General features: G+C 39.2%; 1 protein-coding gene across 1 annotated transcript; it reads left to right on the forward strand.

Moving 5' to 3' along the window:
• The first annotated feature begins 125 nt into the window (after window positions 1-125).
• Window positions 126-20,003, forward strand: LOC101155535 (hephaestin-like protein 1). The gene is made up of 21 exons (XM_023962448.1): window positions 126-387; window positions 2,423-2,667; window positions 5,176-5,388; window positions 5,476-5,667; window positions 5,807-6,061; window positions 6,786-6,954; window positions 7,285-7,424; window positions 7,550-7,681; window positions 8,688-8,893; window positions 8,974-9,118; window positions 9,226-9,438; window positions 11,941-12,157; window positions 12,280-12,419; window positions 12,497-12,622; window positions 14,618-14,724; window positions 14,796-15,030; window positions 18,332-18,471; window positions 18,571-18,724; window positions 18,813-18,827; window positions 18,930-18,944; window positions 19,641-20,003. The coding sequence occupies exons 1-21, from the start codon at window positions 224-226 to the stop codon at window positions 19,727-19,729; spliced, it is 3,312 nt and encodes a 1,103-aa protein (XP_023818216.1). The 5' UTR covers window positions 126-223; the 3' UTR covers window positions 19,730-20,003.
• The last annotated feature ends 2,410 nt before the right edge of the window (window positions 20,004-22,413 follow it).

Raw genomic sequence — 22,413 nt, forward strand, 5'->3', positions numbered from 1 at the left:
ATCCACTTTTAGCGCTGAATGTGGATGTAAATCCTCCCCCGCTGTGATCCATGCCCAGATCTGGCATCGCTGCCTGGAGGCGGTCTGTCGGTGTCCTCAGGCTGAGCAGCCCGTTTCTCTCCTCAGTCTGTGTGGCAGTTTCGTAAGCGCTCCGCAGCTGTAGCACCCCCGGAGGAAGAGGAGGAGGAGGAGGCTTGTCCTTCCTTCCAGCGCTCAGCCGAACATGGCACCTACGTGTGCGCTCTTCCTGAGCGCCTTGGTGCTGCTGGTTCCGGAGGGGGCGCGCGGCGTGGAGCGGGTTTACCATGTGGGGATCATCGAGGACGCGTGGGATTACGCGCCCAGCGGGAAGAACCTGCTCACCGGGGAGGCCGTGGAAAAGGACGCGTGAGTTCCTCACTGCGCACCGACACACCGCTCCGGCTTCTAATAAACTCTGCAGACCTTTAGGGGGGCTTCTAATAAACTCTGCAGACTCCTGCAGGTCTTCAGCATCTTTCGCAAACCTCGAAAGCCTCACAAGTGAAGTTCTGTTCTCACTCTTTGCGTAAAAGTTTATTTAAAAAAAAAAATCGTCCTCTCTAGAAACGTTTAGGACATTTTAACTCAACATTTATTGTCAAATAACAATTAGAACATTATTAATAGTAAAGTGACAACTTAAAGATTTGTATTTAAATTAAAGCAAGACCTCTATTATTTCATGTAACTTGAACTCCTTCACTGTTACACAATTCTGGACTTGCCTGAGTGACCTCAGCTAATCTGACACTTTCAGTTTTCACGAGGCACAAACGAAGTCTTTCACACTCTTTTATTTCCCAAAACATAAAATATTGCATTAGGTTATTCAGTAATTTCGAATTTGTCATTTAAATGTATTGTTATATTGAGCCAAAGTTCTTGTGTGAAACAAACAATATTTTACTGTTGCTCTAAGAAGTCCAACAATGAAGTTATGATTTTTATTTTTGGACGGATCTTGATTTAAGATCACTTCTTTTATTTTTATATTTGATGTATAAATGTTTTTGGTTTTATTATGAAGTATTGCTTAGTGGGGGATACTTCACTCAAAAAGGGGCTTTAAAGGAGGTAACATGCTGATTAAATCTCTGCTGGTGTGTTTACATTCCGCCTGTAGCTGTTTATTTATGCTTTATGTCTCTGTTTACTGGTTTTATATTTAAAAAAAATAATAACTGAGTTGCAAAGAAGGTAAATTTTTGCTTTAAGGAGGGGAATTTTGGTTTAAAATATTGTAACCATCACGAAATTAAGATCCGAAAATGCTCCCAGGAAACAGTTTTTTTAATTTCATTTTTTATCAGTTGGTTAAGCGTAGGACTGGTACATCAGGGTTAGATTCCCAGGATTCCCATGGGGGTGCGATGATCTTCATCCATTGTGGGTCCTTGGCTAATGTCAAACTACAGTATTGTAGCCACAAGGGGCCCCAAGTCTGGGTTTCCCTGTGCCGGTCCCCAGCCAGGATAAAACACAGGCTTGTGTCAGGAAGGACATCCGCTGTAAAAATCTCTGCCAATGTGGCGACCCCTAACGAAATAAGGAGAACAACAACATTTTTTCAATTTAATTTATGAAATCACTGGAGGTCAAAGTTGACCCACCAATAGGAGACATATGGGAGCTTTTATACTAGCTGACCAATACAAGACATCAATATAAACTAAAGACGTAAATTACTTAAGCTTGACAAAACAAAACTGAAGTTATACTTCAAAACAAGTTTAATATTTCCAAAATACAAAATAAAGAATAAAGGTCATCTTCCTCCTCCATTATCTCCAAAAGGACGTGTTCCTGCCTCTGCCCCAGCACCAGCCCTCAGAGAGAACTCAAAAGAAGAGAAATACTTTCAACAAAATGAACTGCATGAAAATGAATGTCATTCCATTCATTTTCTTATGTACTGTGTAAAACAAATACTCAACAACAAAGAGATATAACAAATGAACTCAGCCGTGGGGCAGCGGGTTCTGCCCTCACAGGTTTTAAAAAAGGACGCTACCCACAAGTCACTGCCAAATCGGAGTCCCTGATTGGTCAAAGTTCCGCTGTTTCGCCTTTTAGCAATCAAAAGTTCAACTGGTTGAACTTCCACTGCGCTATCAGTGAAGGCCAGGTTTGTATGTAGAACCTGAGAATGGACTTGAGTAGCGACATGTGAAGACGAGTATTCTGACCCTGAACAGCGTGTTCACGTGCGTTTACGTGGACTTTTCATTGAAAGTGGCCTAACCTTAACAGTTAGGATACACTTCTCCTTTTGTTAAAATCTGTTTTTTTCCTCTTTAAATATTTGCTGTACTTGTTCAGTCAAAAACGGACTGAAAAGATGACAGATCAGAGCAACACATGGTTCTCATTTTCATCTCTCCGTGAACTCTTTCTGCCTCAGACACGCTCAGGTGTTCCTGGAGAGAGGGCCGCAGAGGATTGGCAGCATTTACAAGAAGGCCATGTTTCGGGAGTACACGGACGCCTCCTACACCCGGCTGGCTCCTCGTCCTGATTGGCTGGGCTTCCTGGGGCCCATACTGCGAGCTGAGGTGGATGATGTCATCGTCGTCCACCTGAAGAACTTTGCAAGCAGGAGCTACTCCATGCACCCTCATGGTGTTTTCTACAAGAAGGACTCAGAGGGTAACGCTGCACAAAACAAGAGAATGTAGAATAAACATACACAGAAAATTCCAATCATTTATAATATTTGACACATTTTGATACATCAGAAAAAGTGGATGTGGATCTTAGGAAATCCACGGGTGGTTTGGCACCAGACGCCCTTCCTTACAAGCCTGTATTTTAGCCGGGCTGTGGACTGGCACAGGAAGAGCCCGACTTCGCCCAACAGTAGCTGGGGCCGGTTATGGCCACCCTGTGACCCAGAAAGGGTTATAGCAAGTTCATAAAATAGATGGATGTCAGAGTATAATCTAAAAAAATGATCATTTATCATGTATTTTTTGAAAATATATATAAATTCTTCCCAGTTATGTGAAGACAAAACATCATCATCAAGTCAAAGTTTGATTCCCAAGTTGATAATCAATGGATATTAGCTATTGGGTTAGGGGGGTAAATCAAAGGCATTCAATTAAACACCTTTTTTATTTAAAAGAAAACAATCGAGCAAAACGTATTAATATATATTTTCAGTGAAGACTAAGAGGCAATTTGGTATTTACGATATATGCAAATGACTGAAGCATAAATTGCATTTTCTTCTGAAATAAACATGTTTTCATGAGAAATTTCCAGAATTTATGTAAATAAAAGCCACAAACCTTATTAAAGGTCAGCAGCTATCTTCTTCATTTTTCTGAGTGATTTAGCTGTAGAGGGCATCAATAATTTGGAGGAGGATCATATCGGAAACATGCTAAACCAGGACGGTCCTCGAGATCGGCCCCCCTTCCTGTTCCTCACTTCTCTCTGCTCTGCTTTCTGCTGACTCAGGTTTTTCCTCATTCTGATTGGCTGAACACACCTGATCCAGGTAACCAGCAGATAAAAGTGCAGAGAGAATTGTTAGGCAGGTAGGGTGGTAGAACACCAGAACCGGGATTGGTCAGTCCTCTGCTATATGTTCTGAGCGGTGCTGGATTGTGTTTCAGGACATGTCCTCGAAATGCCAGCAGAGATTACAATAACCTGAGCAGAAGTGGCTTTAACCCTTGTGCTATCCTATGGGGTCCAGATGACCCGATCCTTACATTGACGTGTTATCCCTATCATAACAAAGGTGGATAAAGGTGAAGAGGATTTCCATGGACACCAGTGAAGATCACAAATCATTGAAGAAAAAAGGTTCAGCGCACTGTCTAGTGGGTCTAGATGACCCAACTGCCAATGTTAAAGTGCCTAAGATAGCACAAGGGTTAAAAACGTCAACAGATACACAAAACTGATTAAATCATCAAATTCTTTATTCCACACGTTCACCTGGAAGGAAGGAGAAGAAGACGCCCGTTTGAATCTAAAAAGATTTTTTGCAGCCGAAAACTTGATATTCAGAACATTTATGTAATTAAAATACCTGGAACTGGAAGTGCCCAAAGATCTTGAATTTTCAAATTTTTTTTAAGTCCAACCATAAAAATATAAATGAGTTGAACGCCATTTGGGTTCCTTCAGTTGACGTGTGGGTTTTCTCCAGCTGCTCAGGGATACTCCACAGTCCAAAACTATAGTGTGATAGACTGATTGGTGACACCAATGTGACCCTATAGGGGTAAGTATGTTATTGTGTGGCCAGGCTGCAGTCTGCCTTCACTCAAAGATAGCCACAATAGCCCCCAGCAGCCCCCGTCATCCTAATCATGACAGAGCAGCTAATGATAATGGAAAAAAACGAGCTCCTCAAGCAAGAGTTTTAACCTAAACCTTTAGAAAAAATAAAGCAATATGGTTCTCAATATCAATCTAGGTTATTCATATTAATCTATCCAATAAAAAGAAAATATAGTAAAAGCTTGAAAAACGGCAGAAAGTCATTTTAAAAGAGTTTTAAAGCTTTGAAAGAAATTCATGGTTTAGTCACATGATCAGTCAGGTGTGTTTGCAACCATTACAGCAGCTGAAAACTTAACAAACCATCAGTGTTAAAACATTGACTGTGTGTGAGAACTGGACTGAGGGACTCCTACCCCTAGCATTTCAAACAGGAAGTCCCTACTGGCTCCCATATACTTCTATTGATACATAAACAGCTGTTTTTCTTGCTGTGTTACATTTTTTTTAATTAACTTGTTCTTGCTATTCGTATTTTGATACATTTTTTTTTCTGTAGTGCAAGTTTCAAAAGAATGGGCCTGCTGGCTTCCTCGTCAAATGTTTGAAACCTTTAAAAGATTTCATGTAGCCCGCTTTCTAGTAGTAGGGGTGGACATGCTCACTTCTGATTGGTCAGAGTGGTAGCCATAGAAACATTGACTGATTGATTTGCACCAATCGCTTGCTTACTTGCGACTGAATTAACTTCACTTGGTTGGAGCCGGAAGTAAGTCATTTTCTTTGGGTGACGTCACTCTCACTCAGTCCAGTTCTCTTCTACAGTCAATGGATAAAACACTCGTTACACGATCCAAGAACAGCTGGACGCGTCCAGGCTCAGCTTTTCTAACAGGAAATACTGAATGTGTCCTGCAGGGGCGCTCTACCCAGACAGGACGTCAAGTATTTTAAAGCAGGACGACTCTGTTCCGCCGGGGGGTAGCTACACATATCGCTGGGAGGTCAGACAGGAGTTCGCCCCTACTGATGACGACGCCAACTGCCTGACTTGGGTCTACCACTCCCACATAGACGCCCCCAAGGACATTGCCTCAGGGCTTATCGGAGCACTTCTTACCTGCAAGAAAGGTACAGTCCCACCGCTTAATGAAATCGATAGAAAGGGTGCATTGAAAAGAAGACTTTCTTTTGTCTTGTGTCCATTTGGGACTGTAGGAACCCTAAAGGAGAGCAGGGAGCTAATGAACAGGTCTGCTCGAAACGATGTGGACCAGGATGTGTTCCTGATGTTCAGTGTGGTGGATGAAAACCTGAGCTGGTATCTAATGGACAACATTCAGAAATGTCTTGATCCAAAGGACGTCAACGAAGACGACCCAGACTTTGAGGAGTCCAATCTGATGCACGGTAGGAGACGCTACCTCGCATTCCAGAAGCATGACATCTAGTTACTTTCTCAGACTGATTTTGATCATTTCTCCAAAGAAACCACAGCTGTCTGGTAGTCATAAAGAAGTCTGTTTTTGTGTCTCTGTGTGTCTGACAGCCATTAATGGCTTTGTGTTTGGGAATCTGCCCGGGATCGAGTTGTGCCAGCACCGAGCCGTGGCCTGGCACTTGTTCGGCATGGGCAATGAGGTGGACATTCACTCCGCCTTCTTCCACGGGAACACCCTGCTGGACCGCGGCCACCGCACCGACACCCTCAGTCTTTTTCCCGCAACCTTTGCCACGGCTCAGATGGTCCCGAAAGCAGCAGGGAAGTGGCTCCTGACCTGCCAGGTTAACGACCACTTGCAGGGTAGGACACCTGACCTCTGACCCCTTTTTAAGCTGTGCTACACGAGTTGCTGACAGGGGAAAATGCCTCCCGGGGGAGGGTCAGCTGCTTTGTGTTGTCTGCCTGTGTGAGATACACAATATGCAGCACTCACCACATGAAATATACTGACATTGTATTGATCATCCCTATAATGTGTATAAATATAAGATCATAATAGTAGGTTCAAGGGCTGTCATCTGGACTTGGTTTTTAAAGTTGAAGACATTTCACCTTTTATCCAAAAGGCTTTGTCAATTCTGGTAATATAACGAAAAAATATAAATATGAATATAAGTTTAATATGTCTGGAAGATTATCTAGAGTAATAGAGCTAGAGTAATAGATCCATGTGCGTCTTTGTTTTCCTGGTCCGAGCTGGCATTTGGCTCAGTTTGCCTCGATGGATTTTTGTTGCACCGGTAATGTTACGCCATGGGGGTAAGCTAGCAGGAGAGCGTGTAAACAGAGAGCTCTCAGCAACAGAAAGGGGTGAAGTTGCTCCAGTTGCTCCACACAAAACCATCCCACCTAGAAAACAACTCTGTTTTTTTTTTAAATTTTGGCTAAAAACAGCATAATCATAACTGAAAGACCACTGGGAATGCTTCATGAATAGCTGAGAAGATGGTCTGAGTGGGTCTTTAATGTTGCCTCTCCATTTTCTGGTTGCCGAACTGAAGCCCTTGTTGTACGTCTTTTCCAGCTGGAATGCAGGCCTTTTACACGGTGCGGTCATGTGACAGTGGGGCTGTCTCCACGGCAACGAGTGGCGTGGTGAGGGATTTCTACCTGACTGCAGAGCCTGTCCTGTGGAACTATGCTCCCTCTGGAAAGGATTTGACCAAAAACGCATCTCTCACTGAAGCAGACAGGTGGGTGGATGTGTGTGTTTTTTCATGAGTCACCTTGTTAAGTCATTGTTCTGTTGCTAAAGTTGGGAGTTTTGCTCTTTTATTGCCAAATCTGGTGTTTTCATTTAGTTTTCTGTATATGTAAGAAGTCTGGTCATCTGCTTGTTGCTCATTCCTGTGGACAGTTCCGTGTTTGGAATAAAACCTTGTGGAAAACTTGCAGTGGGCTTGTTTGTGACTGTTTATGACAAAGTCATTCCGTCTGGTTTTGTTTCCCCATTTACTCCCCAGGAAAAAGCCACTCTGTCTTTGTAAACACTCGCCTTTGTTCTCCCACAATGCTTTTCATAGCGCCTCCGAGGTCTTCTTCGGGACAAGTAAAGGAAGGCTAGGAGGCACGTATAGGAAAGTGACATACAGAGAGTACACAGACAGCACCTTCACCCAACCAAAACCAAGGACACCAGAAACAGGACACCTGGGAATTTTGGGTAAATCTTGACTTTCCTCAGACATGTATACATTTTCCAAAAGTTGATTATGTCCTATTGTAACAAACATTGGATTTGGTGTCTTTTTCGCCTTCTAACTGTATCTTTTCTGTACTTCTTTGCAGGTCCAGTTCTGAGGGCAGAGCAGGGAGACATTATCAGGGTGACGTTCATGAATAAAGGTGATAGAAACTACAGCATTCAGCCTCATGGCCTTCACTATGACAAACAGTTCCAGGGAAGCAGCTATGAAGATGGTGAGGACCTCACTGCATGTTCCCCACTAAAGGGTGCACCGGATTATAAGACATACCGTCAGAAAATGGTCTGTTTTTGAATATAGGTCATATATAAGGCAAACCGTACTTTTAGATTATTTCAGTGAGACAAGACAGTCAGAGATCCAATTAATGTTAAATTTTATTGAGACATCCAAGCAAACATTTTGACAGAGCGTTATGTACCTCTTACAATCACAACATAATCTGTAAACGCAACCAGAATTAATCCAACGTGCACTGACGTCTTTTTTGATAAATAAATGAATGAAACATATATATAGTTTTAATTTGTATTTTTTTGTGTTTAAAGATTTTTTTTTGGTGATATATAATATCTTTTGTATTTAGTTTATTCATTTTCTCCCCCTCCTTTTCAAAAAAAGTATATTTCCACTTTAATTTCTACTTCTAAAAGACTCCATCTGAATTCCCTTACTTCTCCTAAAAGACTATATACTGTGGGACTGTCTAATGGCCTTTTTCTTTTGTTTTTGTTTTTTTGGCAAACATGATGTCACCCGTTTTGCGAAGTAATAACCTGATAAATATGAATAGTTTATGAATGAATCCACTGTGTTCTGATGATGAAAACTTTGATGCTTTACAAAACATAAATTCAAAAATTTTGCAATGAAAATCATTTTGTATTGCATTGTGGTCTATATTCGCCAATCTAGTTAGCATTGATACACACTTGTTTTTTGCAGAGACTTCTGGGAAATTTCCTGGACACTGAATATAGTAATTGTTCATTTAGACAGTGAACGCGCCATACAGTTCATTCAGTAAATGAGAAGGGAGGGACTTCCAACTTTGGTGAATGCTGGGCAACTCAATAGTTAATTAGAAGTTAAACGGGAAATAAAATATATTCAAACTGTAATATTTTAATTACTTATATAATAATCAATATTTTTTTGAAAAAAAAAGGAAAAAGTCTTTTAGTAACTTTTCATGATTTTCTTTTAATGCAAACCTGGAGGTGTTGACAAACCGGGTTCCCACGTTGGCCCCGGTGAAACCTTTACCTACAACTGGAAGGTTCTGGATGGCCCGTCTCCATCTGACCCCCCCTGCATACCCTACCTGTACTATTCTGCCACTGATCCCTCCAGAGACACCAACACAGGACTGGTCGGACCTCTACTGGTGTGCAAGAAAGGAGCGCTGGGGCCAAACGGAGTCCAGGTGATCATGGAAATGATCCATTTGTGTTTTCAAACATGCTGCTGGTGTTGCCTGGCTTACAAGTGTGTTTTGATTTACAGAGGGGTGTGGATAAGGAGTTCTTCCTTCTTCTCTCTGTGATGGATGAAAACCTGAGCTGGTACTTGGACAACAATATTCATCAGTTTGGCAAAAATACGGACTTCGAGGATGAAGGAGTCTTTGAAGAGAGCAACAAAATGCACGGTCAATGTCGAAAGTTACTTTGGGTCTAAATATTCCTATCAGAATTCCCTTTTTTCAGATCCTCTCCATATTTTCCTAACAAAACCATTTTTTTTAAATCCATTTAGCTGTGAACGGATACATGTATGGGAACCTTCCCGGACTGGTGATGTGTGCTGGGGACAGGGTTGTATGGTACACCTTCGGGCTGGGGACGGAGACGGACATCCACGGTGTCTACTTTGAGGGAAATACCTTTCAGAGACAGAGCACAACCCGTGACACTGTGAGCCTTTTCCCCCATACGGCGGCAGCTCTCAGCATGCTCCCAAAAACTCCTGGTTAGTCCAAATGCGTTAATATTTAATACTGTTGTTTGTTAAACGAGGCATTATCATGTGACCCGTTTTTTATTCAAAATTCTGACTTAAATTTTTCTTTTTTAAGCAAACGTAGAGGTAAGGTGTTGTAGATACAGAGGATTTAACCTTAGCCACCGTATTTTCCGGACTATAAGTCGCTCCGGAGTATAAGTCGCACCAGCCCAAAAATGCATTATAAAGTAGAAAAAAACACAGATAAGTCGCACTGGACTATAAGTCGCATTTCGACGGGAAATTTATTTGACAAAATCTGGGATCAAGAACTTATAACTTTCACAACCTCATATGACACAATCATAGCAGACTGTTTATCTCATAATTTCACAGTAATTCTTTGTCAACCCTATTTATTTATTCTATTCATGAAGCATCATTGTTCAACTGATACTCTGTTTTCATCCTGTATTTGTAGAAACAGCTGTCATTTTTATTGCATTTCTGAATCTATGAAATCATTGGAAAATAGAATATTATGTTTTTAGCCTTCAAGATCTTATTGTAAAAAAAGATTTGCTGATTCTCTGAGTCACTTAACAAACCCCTAACACTTAACATACCTCATACATCAAATTTAGCCATGAACATCAACTCTGTTCCTCACAAATGAACATAACAGGAGGGTTAACAATGTATTTATTTCAATTTATTTCAAATATAAGTCGCTGCGGAGTATAAGTCACACCCCTTGCCAAACTATGAAAAAAATGGCGACTTATAGTCCGGAAAATACTTACATGATTTAAGTTAATTAAAGTTAAGTTTTGAAAAATAGGGAAATATGGAAAACTGGGTGGATTAACGGTTACTCTTAATTAGTGCTTGTTGCGGAAATTATTATTTATACCTGAAGAAAAAGTATGGAAAACTCCCCACACTTAAAGTATTGCAGTATAACACAATAACCAGACTGCAGTTATGTAGGTTTAGTTTGAGCACTTAAACTGTTTGACCTTGACTTGTGCTGATTTTCTGCAGAGGTCATCCAAAGGTCAAATCCACACACGGCTAAAGCTTTAAATCTGTTCGGTACAGAGTGTCTTTGTGACAGTAAAAGGCCTTTAAAATGTGCATAAAGATTTTTTCAAGCTGGAAATGATGAAGTAGCTCTGAAACTGGCAAACAAAAGCTGTTCTGCTGTCATCAAATTGAGTTTGTTACATGTTTTTACTTTAAATGTATGATTTCAATGTGTTTGTAATTCATTCAAGTTTCAATTATTATAAAACCTTTTTCCTCCTCTTTACTAGTTTCAACATTTTATCAGGCACTGCTTTACCTTTACCCGCTTTCTTTTAAAGAACCACTCCAAAAATCTTCGTCAAAGACCTTCAGATATTTGCTCTGATGCCCCAATCATTATGAAAAACCTTGATCCTTGTAGAAAAAAACATATTAAAACATTCAACTGCTTAAAGTCCATCTCCCATTATCTTTTCATTTATTTTAAAATTGTACCCAGTGGTCTATTAATTATAATTATGACATTTTAGCCCAAATTGAAAAGTCTGTGTCGTTTTCCAGGACATAGTTTCTGCAGTGGTTCCGTTAAAAATTCATCTCTGAGTTTTGGGCGGGACTGCTGGCATGGAGAAACCCCGCCCCCTTCCCCTCCCTGTGGCTGAGAGCTCTCTGTTTACGCGCTCTCCTTCTAGCTTACCACCCCATCTAATATTACTGGTGCAACAAAAATGGCGAGCTTTGCCGCCGTAAAGTTTGGAGCCAGATCGAACGAGGAAAACCAAGACGTACTTTGATGTTTCGTCTGTAAGTGGATGCATCGGAATGGAGTGGAGCAGGGAGAAATGAAACTTTGAGCTTCATTTTCTTTTTTATATTTATATATATTTGTTCTCCATCCTCAGACAAATGCCATAAGAACTTGTTATAAATACAATTTTTATTGGAGTGAAGGTTTCTAAACTACGTTTTTGCCTTTTAAATGATCCAAACACCTTCTCCTAAAAATCAATTTTCACATACCAATCAATATTAGGATAAATAAAACATTTGAAATGTTGAATAAGGCTTCCTTTAGGTCTTGCATTCGTTGTGTTAAATTCCAGCTCAGAGACAAATGTTTCAGGTTAGCTTTTTAAGCTCAATCAGTTTAGGTTTATGCCTAAAAACCTTTTATGCCTGAAAATGAAGCTGTCATGTGTTAAAAACTGCTATCTTCAGTGAAGCCTTTCTACTTGTAAATTTACCCAAGATGCATTGTACCTTGTGCTGTTTCCTTTCAATGACTGACAGTCGGGGATTTTATTCTCTATTTTGACCTAAGTACGTAATGTTAATACGTAATTGTGTTAGTAACACAAGTAGAAAATGGAAGTGAAACCCTCCCACATAACTGATAACGCAAAATCCGAGGGTAGATGTGCATTTGTTTCTCATTTGTTCCTCATTTTCCTGCTTAAATGAACAAAAATGTTTGTTTTTCTATTTTCCTTTTTCTGGAAGGCGTGTTTGAGGTGAGCTGCAGAACAACTGATCACTACTCAGCAGGCATGAGGCACCGCTACAAAGTCGATGCGTGCCCAGATAAAAAAGTGAGGCACGCCAATGCGGAGCCCACCAGGGTGGTGAAGTATTTTATCAGCGCGGAGGAAATGGAGTGGGACTACTCCCCCGAGAGAGTCTGGGAGCTGGAGAAGCACAACGCCTCAGCAGAAGACAGGTGTGTCAGTGAGGTGGCTGTGGGACAATGGCTTTGGTTTGTTTTGGGATTTTGCAGCCTGTAGTTAGCAGGATAACTTATTACTGTTTGTTAACCAAAGCAAATTGGTACATGTCTCCTAGTCCAGGCAGTATATTTGTGGAGAGAGGAGTGGACCGGATTGGCTCCCGCTATAAGAAAGTGGTCTACAGAGAATACACTGATGACACCTTCAGAGTTCAAAAGAAACAGCAACCTAATCAGCAACATTTGGGCATTATGGGTAAGACTTTGCGCCCTGGATGTTGTTATGATTTCGGACAGACTGTAATTACGAACGCGTTCTCCTTTCCACCCGAGGCCCCATAATCAGAGGAGAAGTAGGAGAGCAGATTCTCATCACCTTCAAGAATAAAGCCAGTCGACCGTACTCCCTCAGCGCACACGGGGTCAGGGCAAGTGGATCCCACATTTCTGTCTCGCCTGGTAAGAAGGATGGCCTTTTTACAGAGGCGTGTCCAACTGGGGGGCTGAGGGGGGCCATGGCCACACAAATGGGCACCACAATAATCAACCATACAGAATTCAGAGCCTGATGATTCAGGGTTCATTTGAATTAGTTAATATAGCATTCATAAAATAGATTTACAGCATTTTCATAAGACAGACTAAAAGCCTTTTTTTTTCCAGAAACTAACTGCACCTTATAATCTGTAGCGCCTTATATAAAGAGTCATTCTGGTTCAGAGAAAAACGTTAGGCTATGTCCGAATACCTTCACTACTCACTACATAGAGCACTATATAGTGCGTTTACCATTTTGTAGTGCTGTCCGAATCGACAATTCCCAAATTGAGGGCTCTAGAAATTTCCCAGAAGTCTCTGCGAAAAACCAGTGTACATCGATGCTCACTAGATTGGTGAATATAGATCACAATGCATTCGGTCTGAACACTTTTTGCCCAAAAAATTGTTTTTAAATGTATTTTTTTTAATAAACCATCAACATTTTCATTTTCAGAACTCAGTGGATTTAGACATGATCCTCAGAAATCGCTCATTAGGTGCTAATGAGGCTAAAGTGAAACGGTGTTGTACTATGTTTTGTTATGTGTTACTAACAAGGCTGTAGTTTATTGTAGTTTAAGGTGTATGAGCCTGGCTTCTTACGTGTTGCAAACAGGTTTGGGACTTACAGGTATTGTGACTACGCTAATATGGCTAACATGTAGCATGTGACAAATAAGTTCCAGAACTACTGAGAATGCAGTTAATAAAGTCTGACTGACAGCTTACCTCTGACTCTTTTGGTTGACTGAGTCAGTCGTTTTTTTTTACTCCTTCCTTTAAGGTCGGGAGTTAGCGTAGTCATTGTAACATTTATTTTAGCTATGTCTATCTGTTTTTATCACGTATTACAAATGAGGTTGGAAGTTAGCGTAGCTACAGTAATGTTTGTATTAGGGATATCAGTATGTTTTTTTATGAGTTGCAAAAAAGGTTGGGTGTCATACGCTAATGCGGCTAACGTGTGCTTGATAAATCGAACCAACAAGGTTGGGAGTTAGCGTCGTCACGGTAACATTTGTTTTAGTCGTATACGTTTTCTATGTAAATGTTGTAAAAAAAGGTCGTTACAAACAAGTTCTAGAATTAGTGTGAACACAGTTGAGTAAGTGCATTTAAATGCAGTAAAATGCATTTATCTCTGACTCTTTTGTCTCGCTTAATGCACCTTATAATTTGGTGTGTCTTTTATATGACATAATATATGACAAAATCAGACCATTCATTGAGGGACATCTTATGGACTAGTGTGCCCTATGGTGCGTAAAATACGGTATACTTGGTGGGTCCTTTTTGATATCACCCATACATTTTGATTTGGGACAAAGGAAAACCAGGGTGGCACGGCCATCTTAGGAACGTTCCAAACACGAGTGACTGGGCAGGACAAAGTACACAACTTTGAGCTCTAGGGAAAAAACAGCTGATAACAAAAAAACATATAACTTTCCCCAGTTATCATGAATTGAAGAAACACTAAGGGTTTAAAATGACTTTATATTGTTAATACGTCTATTTTAAGTTAACTTTGACCTTTGAACATACCACTCAAAAGCGCAGCAACTATCAGTTTATATAGAAAAGGCATATTTTTCTTTGTGCATTTCTCATATAGGTATTACATCTCTAAAGGGACATTTGCTCTGAAAATAAGTGTTTGCAAACTTTGTGCTGAATCTGAACACAGAAGAAACTGTATTTGAGTTTAATTCTGTTATGACTGTTTGTCCAGAAAAGTCGAAACTTTGAATATTTGCATTAATATTTTATTCAACCATATTTTTTGAATTCACTAACTCCTGGCTACAGGTCACATTAGCTCTGTGGCACACCTTGTCCTCCAAGTGAAAATGTCCTGGACATTATCAAACTTTCATTTCTGGCTTTTAACATTCAACCTTTTTTCTTCCTCAGATCATGTTCTGGTGTTGACCTGGGATATTTTAGAAAGTTCTGGTCCCGGGCCTTCAGATCCTAACTGCATCACCTATGCTTACTACTCCACTGTTGACTTCATCAAGGTACCCGTTCATAGATGACCTCCAGTGCATCTCTTGTAGGTTGTGACAGCTTTTCTCGTGTTTGTGCTCAGGATCTGTACAGCGGGCTTTTGGGCCCTTTGGTTGTGTGCAGACCCCGGACTCTGAATAACGGCGAGGGCTCCGACAGGCAGAGGACAGACGTAGATCGGGAGTTTGCACTGCTCTTCATGGTGTACGATGAAAACAAGTCCTGGTACTTTGACGACAACATCAGAACATACCTGGGTGTTGACCCTGAAACTTATGAGGGAGATGAAGACTTTGAGGAGAGTAACCTGATGCACAGTGAGTCCAACAGGACACACCCACAACGCCCTTCTTAACAAGGCTGCAGATTTATCGAAGAAACAATCCTCAGTTTGGTTACTAAAAGTAGCGGTATAATTATTTTAATCATTAAATTTGAATACAATTTTAAGAATTTTGGAATTGTAGATCCGATCACCATGAAAAAAATAGTGAACATACTAAATAGTGCGCTGAGTAGTGAGGGAATCGGACACACGGACAGAGTGTGGAGCCAGGGTCGGCGAACAATCAACCCTCTGTGGTTCCGGTCGACACGGCCCAACTAGTGAGCTGTGAGTGGGTCAGATCCTGAAGTTTCTAGCGTTATCCAAACAAGAGTGCATTTGATGGAGTAAAGTAATAAAGTTGCTTAAAAAATACCTTTTTTTAATAACTTAAAAGAATTTTTGAATTGTGATAGTCTTATTTTTTGTCAGATTCGGTAAGAATAAGGAAAAAAATGCAGTTGAATGTGACTTGGGACGTAGGAAAGTTTAAATAACAGCAAAATTAATCCTTAATGATCTTTATTTATGTTGTGTTTTAGGTCAATTTAGTGTCAATTTTAGGGTCAATATTGTTTCCCACTTTTTACTTTTATTACCAAAGATGACGTTTTTAGTTTTACTTTCATTTTACTTTCTGCTTTGAAGGATTTTTCTGAGCAGGAGAAATGGATGTGGTTGAAGCCATAAGTATGCGTGTGTGAACACTATCTGTTTTGTGTACATGTTGACATTTTTGCAGCTAGCAGGTGTGTTGATAACATTTGAGTGTGTGTGGACAGGCCCCGCCCTTTGAGATTTGTACTACATTTGAACCGTACCGTAATGATAAACAACCAGTAAACTTGTTGCTTTATGCTGCTTCATGGTCTTATCCCCCCCCTATTATCACCCTCCTACCCCCCCCTCTCTTTAACATCCCTCTCTCTTCTTCCCTCCTTTCCTTTTCCGTCCGGTCCAACACCAAAGATTTTCAAACATGATTGAAATTAATAAAGTTTGGCCTCGATTACAAAAGGGGTTTATTCAGTCATACCTTTGGTTTGTCTGAAGATTAATAACCTCTGTTGTTAAAGTAAAATATGTCCAACACAAGAGGCCCTCAGTTCTCATCTTGTTGGACAAGACAAGTTAAAAAAATAAAATAAAATAAAAAGAAACGGATGTGGTTTGCAAAATAGACATCCTGTGCAAAACCAAAGTGCAAATGTCAAATCAACTTAGAGTAGAGTAGTTTTAATACGCAAACACTTGTCATCTAATATATAGAAGTAAGTCATTTTTACATTCCAGACAGACTAAATCTAAAGTCTATAGCAAATATGTACAGGCAGATTTTGTATGTCAAAACTGAACAAAATAGTTCAACTATTTAAAAACTGATAAGATGAATAAGAAAGAAAGTCTTACTTTGCAAAAACTTTGAAAATCTTTTTCACTCATTTGGTCGTGAGACTCAGGGACTCACAAGGATCTAAATTAGAAGAAAGAAAGTCAGGTGAGATTGCATCAGTTAGCTTCTGTCAATGATTTCCAATAGAGCAATAAAGATCCTAAAGGGCTGACAGCTCCATCAGTTTTAGTCATGGAGGCCCGCTCGGAAACTTTCAGATAGTATTTCAAAGTGTGGGATTTAAAATAAGTAATTAAACGTGAATGTGGCTGATAAGCTCTATGTAACTCATAGGTTCACAAAGACCTTCAGATATTTGCTCTGATGCCCCCATCATTATGAAAAACCTTGATCCTTGTAGAAAAAATACATATTAAAACATTCAACTGCTGAAAGTCCATCTTAGATCATCTTTTGATCTATTGCAAAAGTGTTCCCAGTGGTATTTTAATTGTGATTATGCTGTTTTAAGCCCAAGATTTAAAAAAAACGTCGTTTTCTAAGACAAAGTTTCTATGGAACTGCAGGAGTTCATTAGACATTCATCAGAAATGCCAGAAGAACGTGTTAAAAACAACAAAAGCACCATTTTTATTTGAGTGGATCTTTAAAAAAAGAAATACGTATTTTTTTCTTTTTTGGTAAAAAAACAACTGAAACCAAAGTCATGAAATAATTTGAAACACACGTGAAGAATTTAATGTTGTCAAATTTACAAAAATCTTCATTATTATGGATTATTATATGGATTCTTTTATAGTAATAGGTAAATGATCTTTTTTTTTAACTTTTAAACTCTTTTTTGGAAAAGGCTAGCTAGCACAATCTTTTAAGCATCTATAAACAATTTTTATGAAATTAAGTGAACTCTCTTGAACAAACATCAAATTTCATTGTTTTAAAGGGTCATGTATTGCTATTATAATTGCATAAATTACATCTGTATTTGCATACACACACACACACACACACATATATATTAAAAAAAACGACTCTCACCCTCTGTGGGTGGTTTCTCTCTACCAGAGGCCTGGGAGCTTGAGGGTCCTGCGCAGTATCTTAGCTGTTCCTAGCACTGCGCTTTTCTGGACTGAGAGGTCTGAGGTCTTTCCAGGTATCTGTTGTAGCCACTCCTCCAGCTTGGGGGTTACTGCCCCGAGTGCTCCAATTACCACAGGCACCACTGTCACCTTCACTTTCCAGACTTTCTCCAGTTCTTCTCCGAGTCCCTGGTATTTCTCCAGTTTCTCATGTTCCTTCTTCCTGATGTTCCCATCGCTTGGCACTGCCACATCCACCACAACGGCTCTCCTCTGTTCTTTATCCACCACTACAATGTCTGGTTGGTTCACCATTACCATCCTATTAGTCTGGATCTGGAAGTCCCACAGGATCTTTGCCCTCTCTCTCTTACATATATATATGTATATATATATCTAGATATATATATATCTAGATATATATATAGATATATATATCTAGATATATATATAGATATAGATATATATATATCCATATATATATATATATATATATATATATCCATATATATATATATATCCATATATATATCTATATCTATATATTTATATAGATATATATCTATACATATATGGAGAGAAGGAGTGTCTTAGGGCAGGGTCTATTTAGTATAGTTTAGACATTACCTAATGAATTCTATGACTGTAATGTTCATTAGGATTTCATGGTTATTATACAATTACCAATATGAAGCCCATTATGTTTGTGATCTTTTTGTTTTGTTTGCATCAATTAAATCCAAATTAAATTTGGATACTTAAACTTAGATTATAGTCCTAAATAGAGTAAAATCCACATTTAACTGACTTTCTCACAGTAGTCTGATTGTGTCTGCCTGTTGATGTTCTCCCTGTTGCAGGCATTAATGGCAGACTGTACGGGAACCTCCATGGACTGGTGATGACACAGGGCCAGAAAGTAGACTGGTATCTGTTGGGGATGGGCAACGAGGTGGACATGCACACCGTTCACTTCCACGCAGAGACTTTCACCTATAAGGTTGCTTTGAGCTCTTTGCAGAGAACAGAGGAAGTATGTCGGTTCAGCTGAAGTGTGTATTTGCTCATTTCCTCTTCTTGGTGGTGTGTGTCTCCTCAGACGGATCGTGTGCACCGTGCAGACGTGTTCGATCTGTTCCCCGGGACTTTCCAGACGGTGGAGATGGTTGCTGGAAACCCGGGCACGTGGTTACTTCACTGCCATGTAACTGACCACATCCATGCTGGGATGGAGGCCACGTTCACTATCGAAAGTGTGTAACAGTGTTTGGATTTTTGCCAATTGACTCATTTCTCACCCTTAACAACTGTTTTTTTGTTGTTTATCTTTTTCCCTTTCAGATAAAAGTTCAAACAGTAAGATCAGTTTTTCTCCTGGAAATTTTGCACAAAATGTTTGCCTTTTCTATCGTTCAACATCATAGAATTTTACCTTAACTTTGTCTATTTCCATTCCAGATCGATCTGCAAGAGGTACGATAAATAACTTCTAAATATTGATGCACAAAATGTAATCATTTGTATATATCACTTTGATGAAAATGGTGTTTTTAACATGTTCTTGGTGCATTTTTCTGGTAATGGAGGACAAATGCAAAAGAAATTAGGCTTAAACTGACATTTCTGAGTAATTCTGAGCAAAATAACTCTGCTCCGCTCCGCAATGGCGCAATGGGAAGTGGGGGTGGGTCTGTTCCGCACCAACAGCCCCACCCACAACTCAGAGGTGATTTTTTTAGTGACCAAAGCGACTAGGGTATTATGATTTGTGGTTTAAAAATGTCATAATTATGATGAAAACAACACTGGGAGCGCTTTGACAATAGATTAAAATTAAATCAGAAAATGCAGAAATCAGCAAAACTTTGTAAAACACACAGAAGTGAATCCTCAAAGGTTAGCATTCAGTCCAGTGCATGTTCAAAGGAGGACAGCAGGAATCTGCCTGTTGAGTAATTCAGGTGGAATAGCTTTGAAAATCTTATCTGTCTTTGCTCAGTGTGTTCAGAGTGAAGGAACAGATTAATATTTGGGTCAGACATTCCTTGTGACTTTATTGGGAAAAAAAGTCATATCCTGTGCTTTCCTCTTCCAATGGACCCTTTCTTTAACAACAATGACACTTAAAAACAGAAGTGTATCTCTTGAGGAATGTTTTCTGCCTTCCAGGTGCTGCTCCTGGACGTGAAGTCTCCCTAAAGGTGCTGCTCTTCTCACTAGGAGTTGCTTGTCTACTCGCTGGGACTCTTCTCCACTGATAAAAGACTGAAAGGACAGTAAATAACGCATGTCCTCCCCATGGATTTGTACTCTTTTCTGTAAATAGAGCTTGTTTTTCAACCAACATACACTCCTGCTTACACTTCAAGGTCCTTACATTTATCAGAAATAAAGATCTATTACAAAAAGCTTTATGCTTTAAGATAAGTTGCACTGAGGAGACTACTGACAGGTGAACTTTCATTTTTTTGTAAAGAAGTGCTTTAAAAAAATATTGGGAGTTCAAGTGTGCAATAAAAACATTTATTTAAATGGTGTTTGATTATTATTATTTTTTATGTAGCTATTATTTATCCAGATTAAAAACTACGTTCTTATTTTCAACCGTGTCCCAGCAGGCATTTTTTATGCACCGTTTATATTCTTGCACCTGCTTTCTCACTGACAGCCACAAGGTGGCGTAACTTTAATGACAACACATGATTGTTAAACGCATGCAAAAAGCTCAACTGTTTATGAAGATTTGCAATAATTACCCTTGTATTTATAATGAAGAGCAATTATAATTTCATAATTTACATATACACAATTTATATAACAGATACATGCATATACACACACATATATCTGTATACACGCATATATATATATATATATATTTATATATATACATGTGTATACAGATCAATATATATATATATACATATACATATATACCTATACATATATACTGTATATATGTATGAGTATGCACACATATATAATTAAATATATATATATTTGCGTGTACACACATACATATCAGTGTATCAGTGGCGGCTACTGGTCTGTCAGAGATGGGAAGCTCATTTTTGGCCTACATCATAAAGTTGTCTATTCATTTAAAAGTAAATTCTGCCCTACGTTCCTTTTTAAGAAAATGGTCTGTGACCCTCGTACCAACTAGGAATCTTTTCAAGTGACTTGACCAGTGTCTTCTCAATGGCCTGAGTCGCTTTAACCCTTGTGCTATCCAAGGCACTTTAACATTGGGAGTTGGGTCATTTAGACCCACTAGACAGTACTGTGAACCTTTTTTCTTCAATGATTTGTGAACCTCACTGGTGTCCATGGATTCCATGAAATCTTTCTACCTTTATCCACCTTTGTCATGGTAGGGAGAACAGGTCAAAGTAAGGGTGGGGTCATGTAAGATAGCACGTGGGTTAAACAGGAGAAGCTCCTTTCTACACCTGCAGATGTAGCTCCAATTGTTGCCACTAATGAGAACAGTTTGTAAAGCTGAGGCATTGGACTGTCCAACTCCATGTCTTTACGGAACACCAAGTAATCACACAGCTTTCCCCTGTTACCCTGCAGGTCCTGATCTGAATACAGGACTTGAAGTTCTGACCTCAGTTTTTCTGAATCAAAGTGAAGAATGAACGATCTAAAAAAAAAAATAAACTCCGTAAAACTGAAACAAGGAATGGGGTGTGTAATTGTGTGAAATGTATGATGGAAATCAAGCAATTTCGCCAAACAAAACCGTTCAAAGCAGCCCCATTGATGTCAATGGATGCTGGGCCTCGCTGTGACGCTGCTGGAATGTATGAGAAGGAAATCGAGTCAGTCGACCTGCTATATGTAACTGATTCTGAACGAACTCATCTTTGAGACGAACGTTTGAACGCATTTTTAGTCAATAAAATGTTAAAACAATAGTACATATTTGACCATTAATTTTGTGACATTATGAGGGAAGCCGAGCTTACCTTGCAGTCTTGAAGAAATCGCCACTGATACATATATGTATAAATATATATATATATATATATATATATATATATATATATATATATATATATATATACATATACATACATATATTTGTATATATTACGTGTTATTGTTGTCTCATCTGAAGAGGGGCCTTATAATGTATGAAAAAAATGTTGGTCTAGCTTAGGAAATTATTATTATTATTTTGGCTCAAGACCTGTCAAAATGTCCACCCTGTGAGTATAGTCATAGTCTTTGGAAGGCACAGTTTTTCTAATCGTTGCATTTTATACTAGTGTAAATGTCCGTAACTTTATTGTCCAAATTTTTTAGAAGAAAATATGTGTAAAAAAATGTTATACTGGAAGGAGATATTTACTTATTAAGGGTAAAATCTAATTTCAACACTTGACTTTTATTTTGTAAGGGAGTATCAATGGAATTAGGGCAAAATTTAAGTGATTTTATTAAGTAAACTCAATTCCTACAGTCAACATTTACTAACAAATCTATGCATGCCATTGAACCTATCTAATCTAAACTGAGCGTTAACAAATAAATGCATTTTCAATTCAAAATAAATATTGGAAATACATTAATTTAGGCCTCTCGTGTCCCCCTGTTGTCATGTGTCCACCCTGTTACTTTGCAAAAAGGTATACTGACATTTTAAGCTAAAGCAAGACAATGCTACTAATGTGATGAACAATCAGCTTGGACACTACATTTGCACATTTTTATCCCTTGTGCCGTCTTAGATGACCCCACCCTTACATTGACGTGTTCTCCCCACCATGACAAAGGTGGATAAAGGTAGAAAGATTTCATGTAATCCATGGACACCAGTGAAGATCACAAATCATTGAAGAACAAAGGTTCAGAGCACTGTCTAGTGGGTCTAGATGACCCCACTCCCAATGTTAAAGTGCCTAGGATAGCACAAGGGTTAACCCATATTTAA

The sequence above is a fragment of the Oryzias latipes genome, chromosome 14 (assembly GCF_002234675.1).
Source record: "Oryzias latipes chromosome 14, ASM223467v1".
Lineage (NCBI taxonomy): Eukaryota > Metazoa > Chordata > Actinopteri > Beloniformes > Adrianichthyidae > Oryzias > Oryzias latipes.

Excerpts from the sequence above, each read along its gene's own strand:
- LOC101155535 (XM_023962448.1), top strand. The coding sequence starts at position 224 with ATGGCACCTACGTGTGCGCTCTTCCTGAGCGCCTTGGTGCTGCTGGTT. Across the intron at positions 5,668-5,806 it reads GGAGTCCAATCTGATGCACG|CCATTAATGGCTTTGTGTTT; the intron begins GTAGGAGACGCT and ends TGTGTCTGACAG. Across the intron at positions 12,623-14,617 it reads CCACATTTCTGTCTCGCCTG|ATCATGTTCTGGTGTTGACC; the intron begins GTAAGAAGGATG and ends TTTCTTCCTCAG.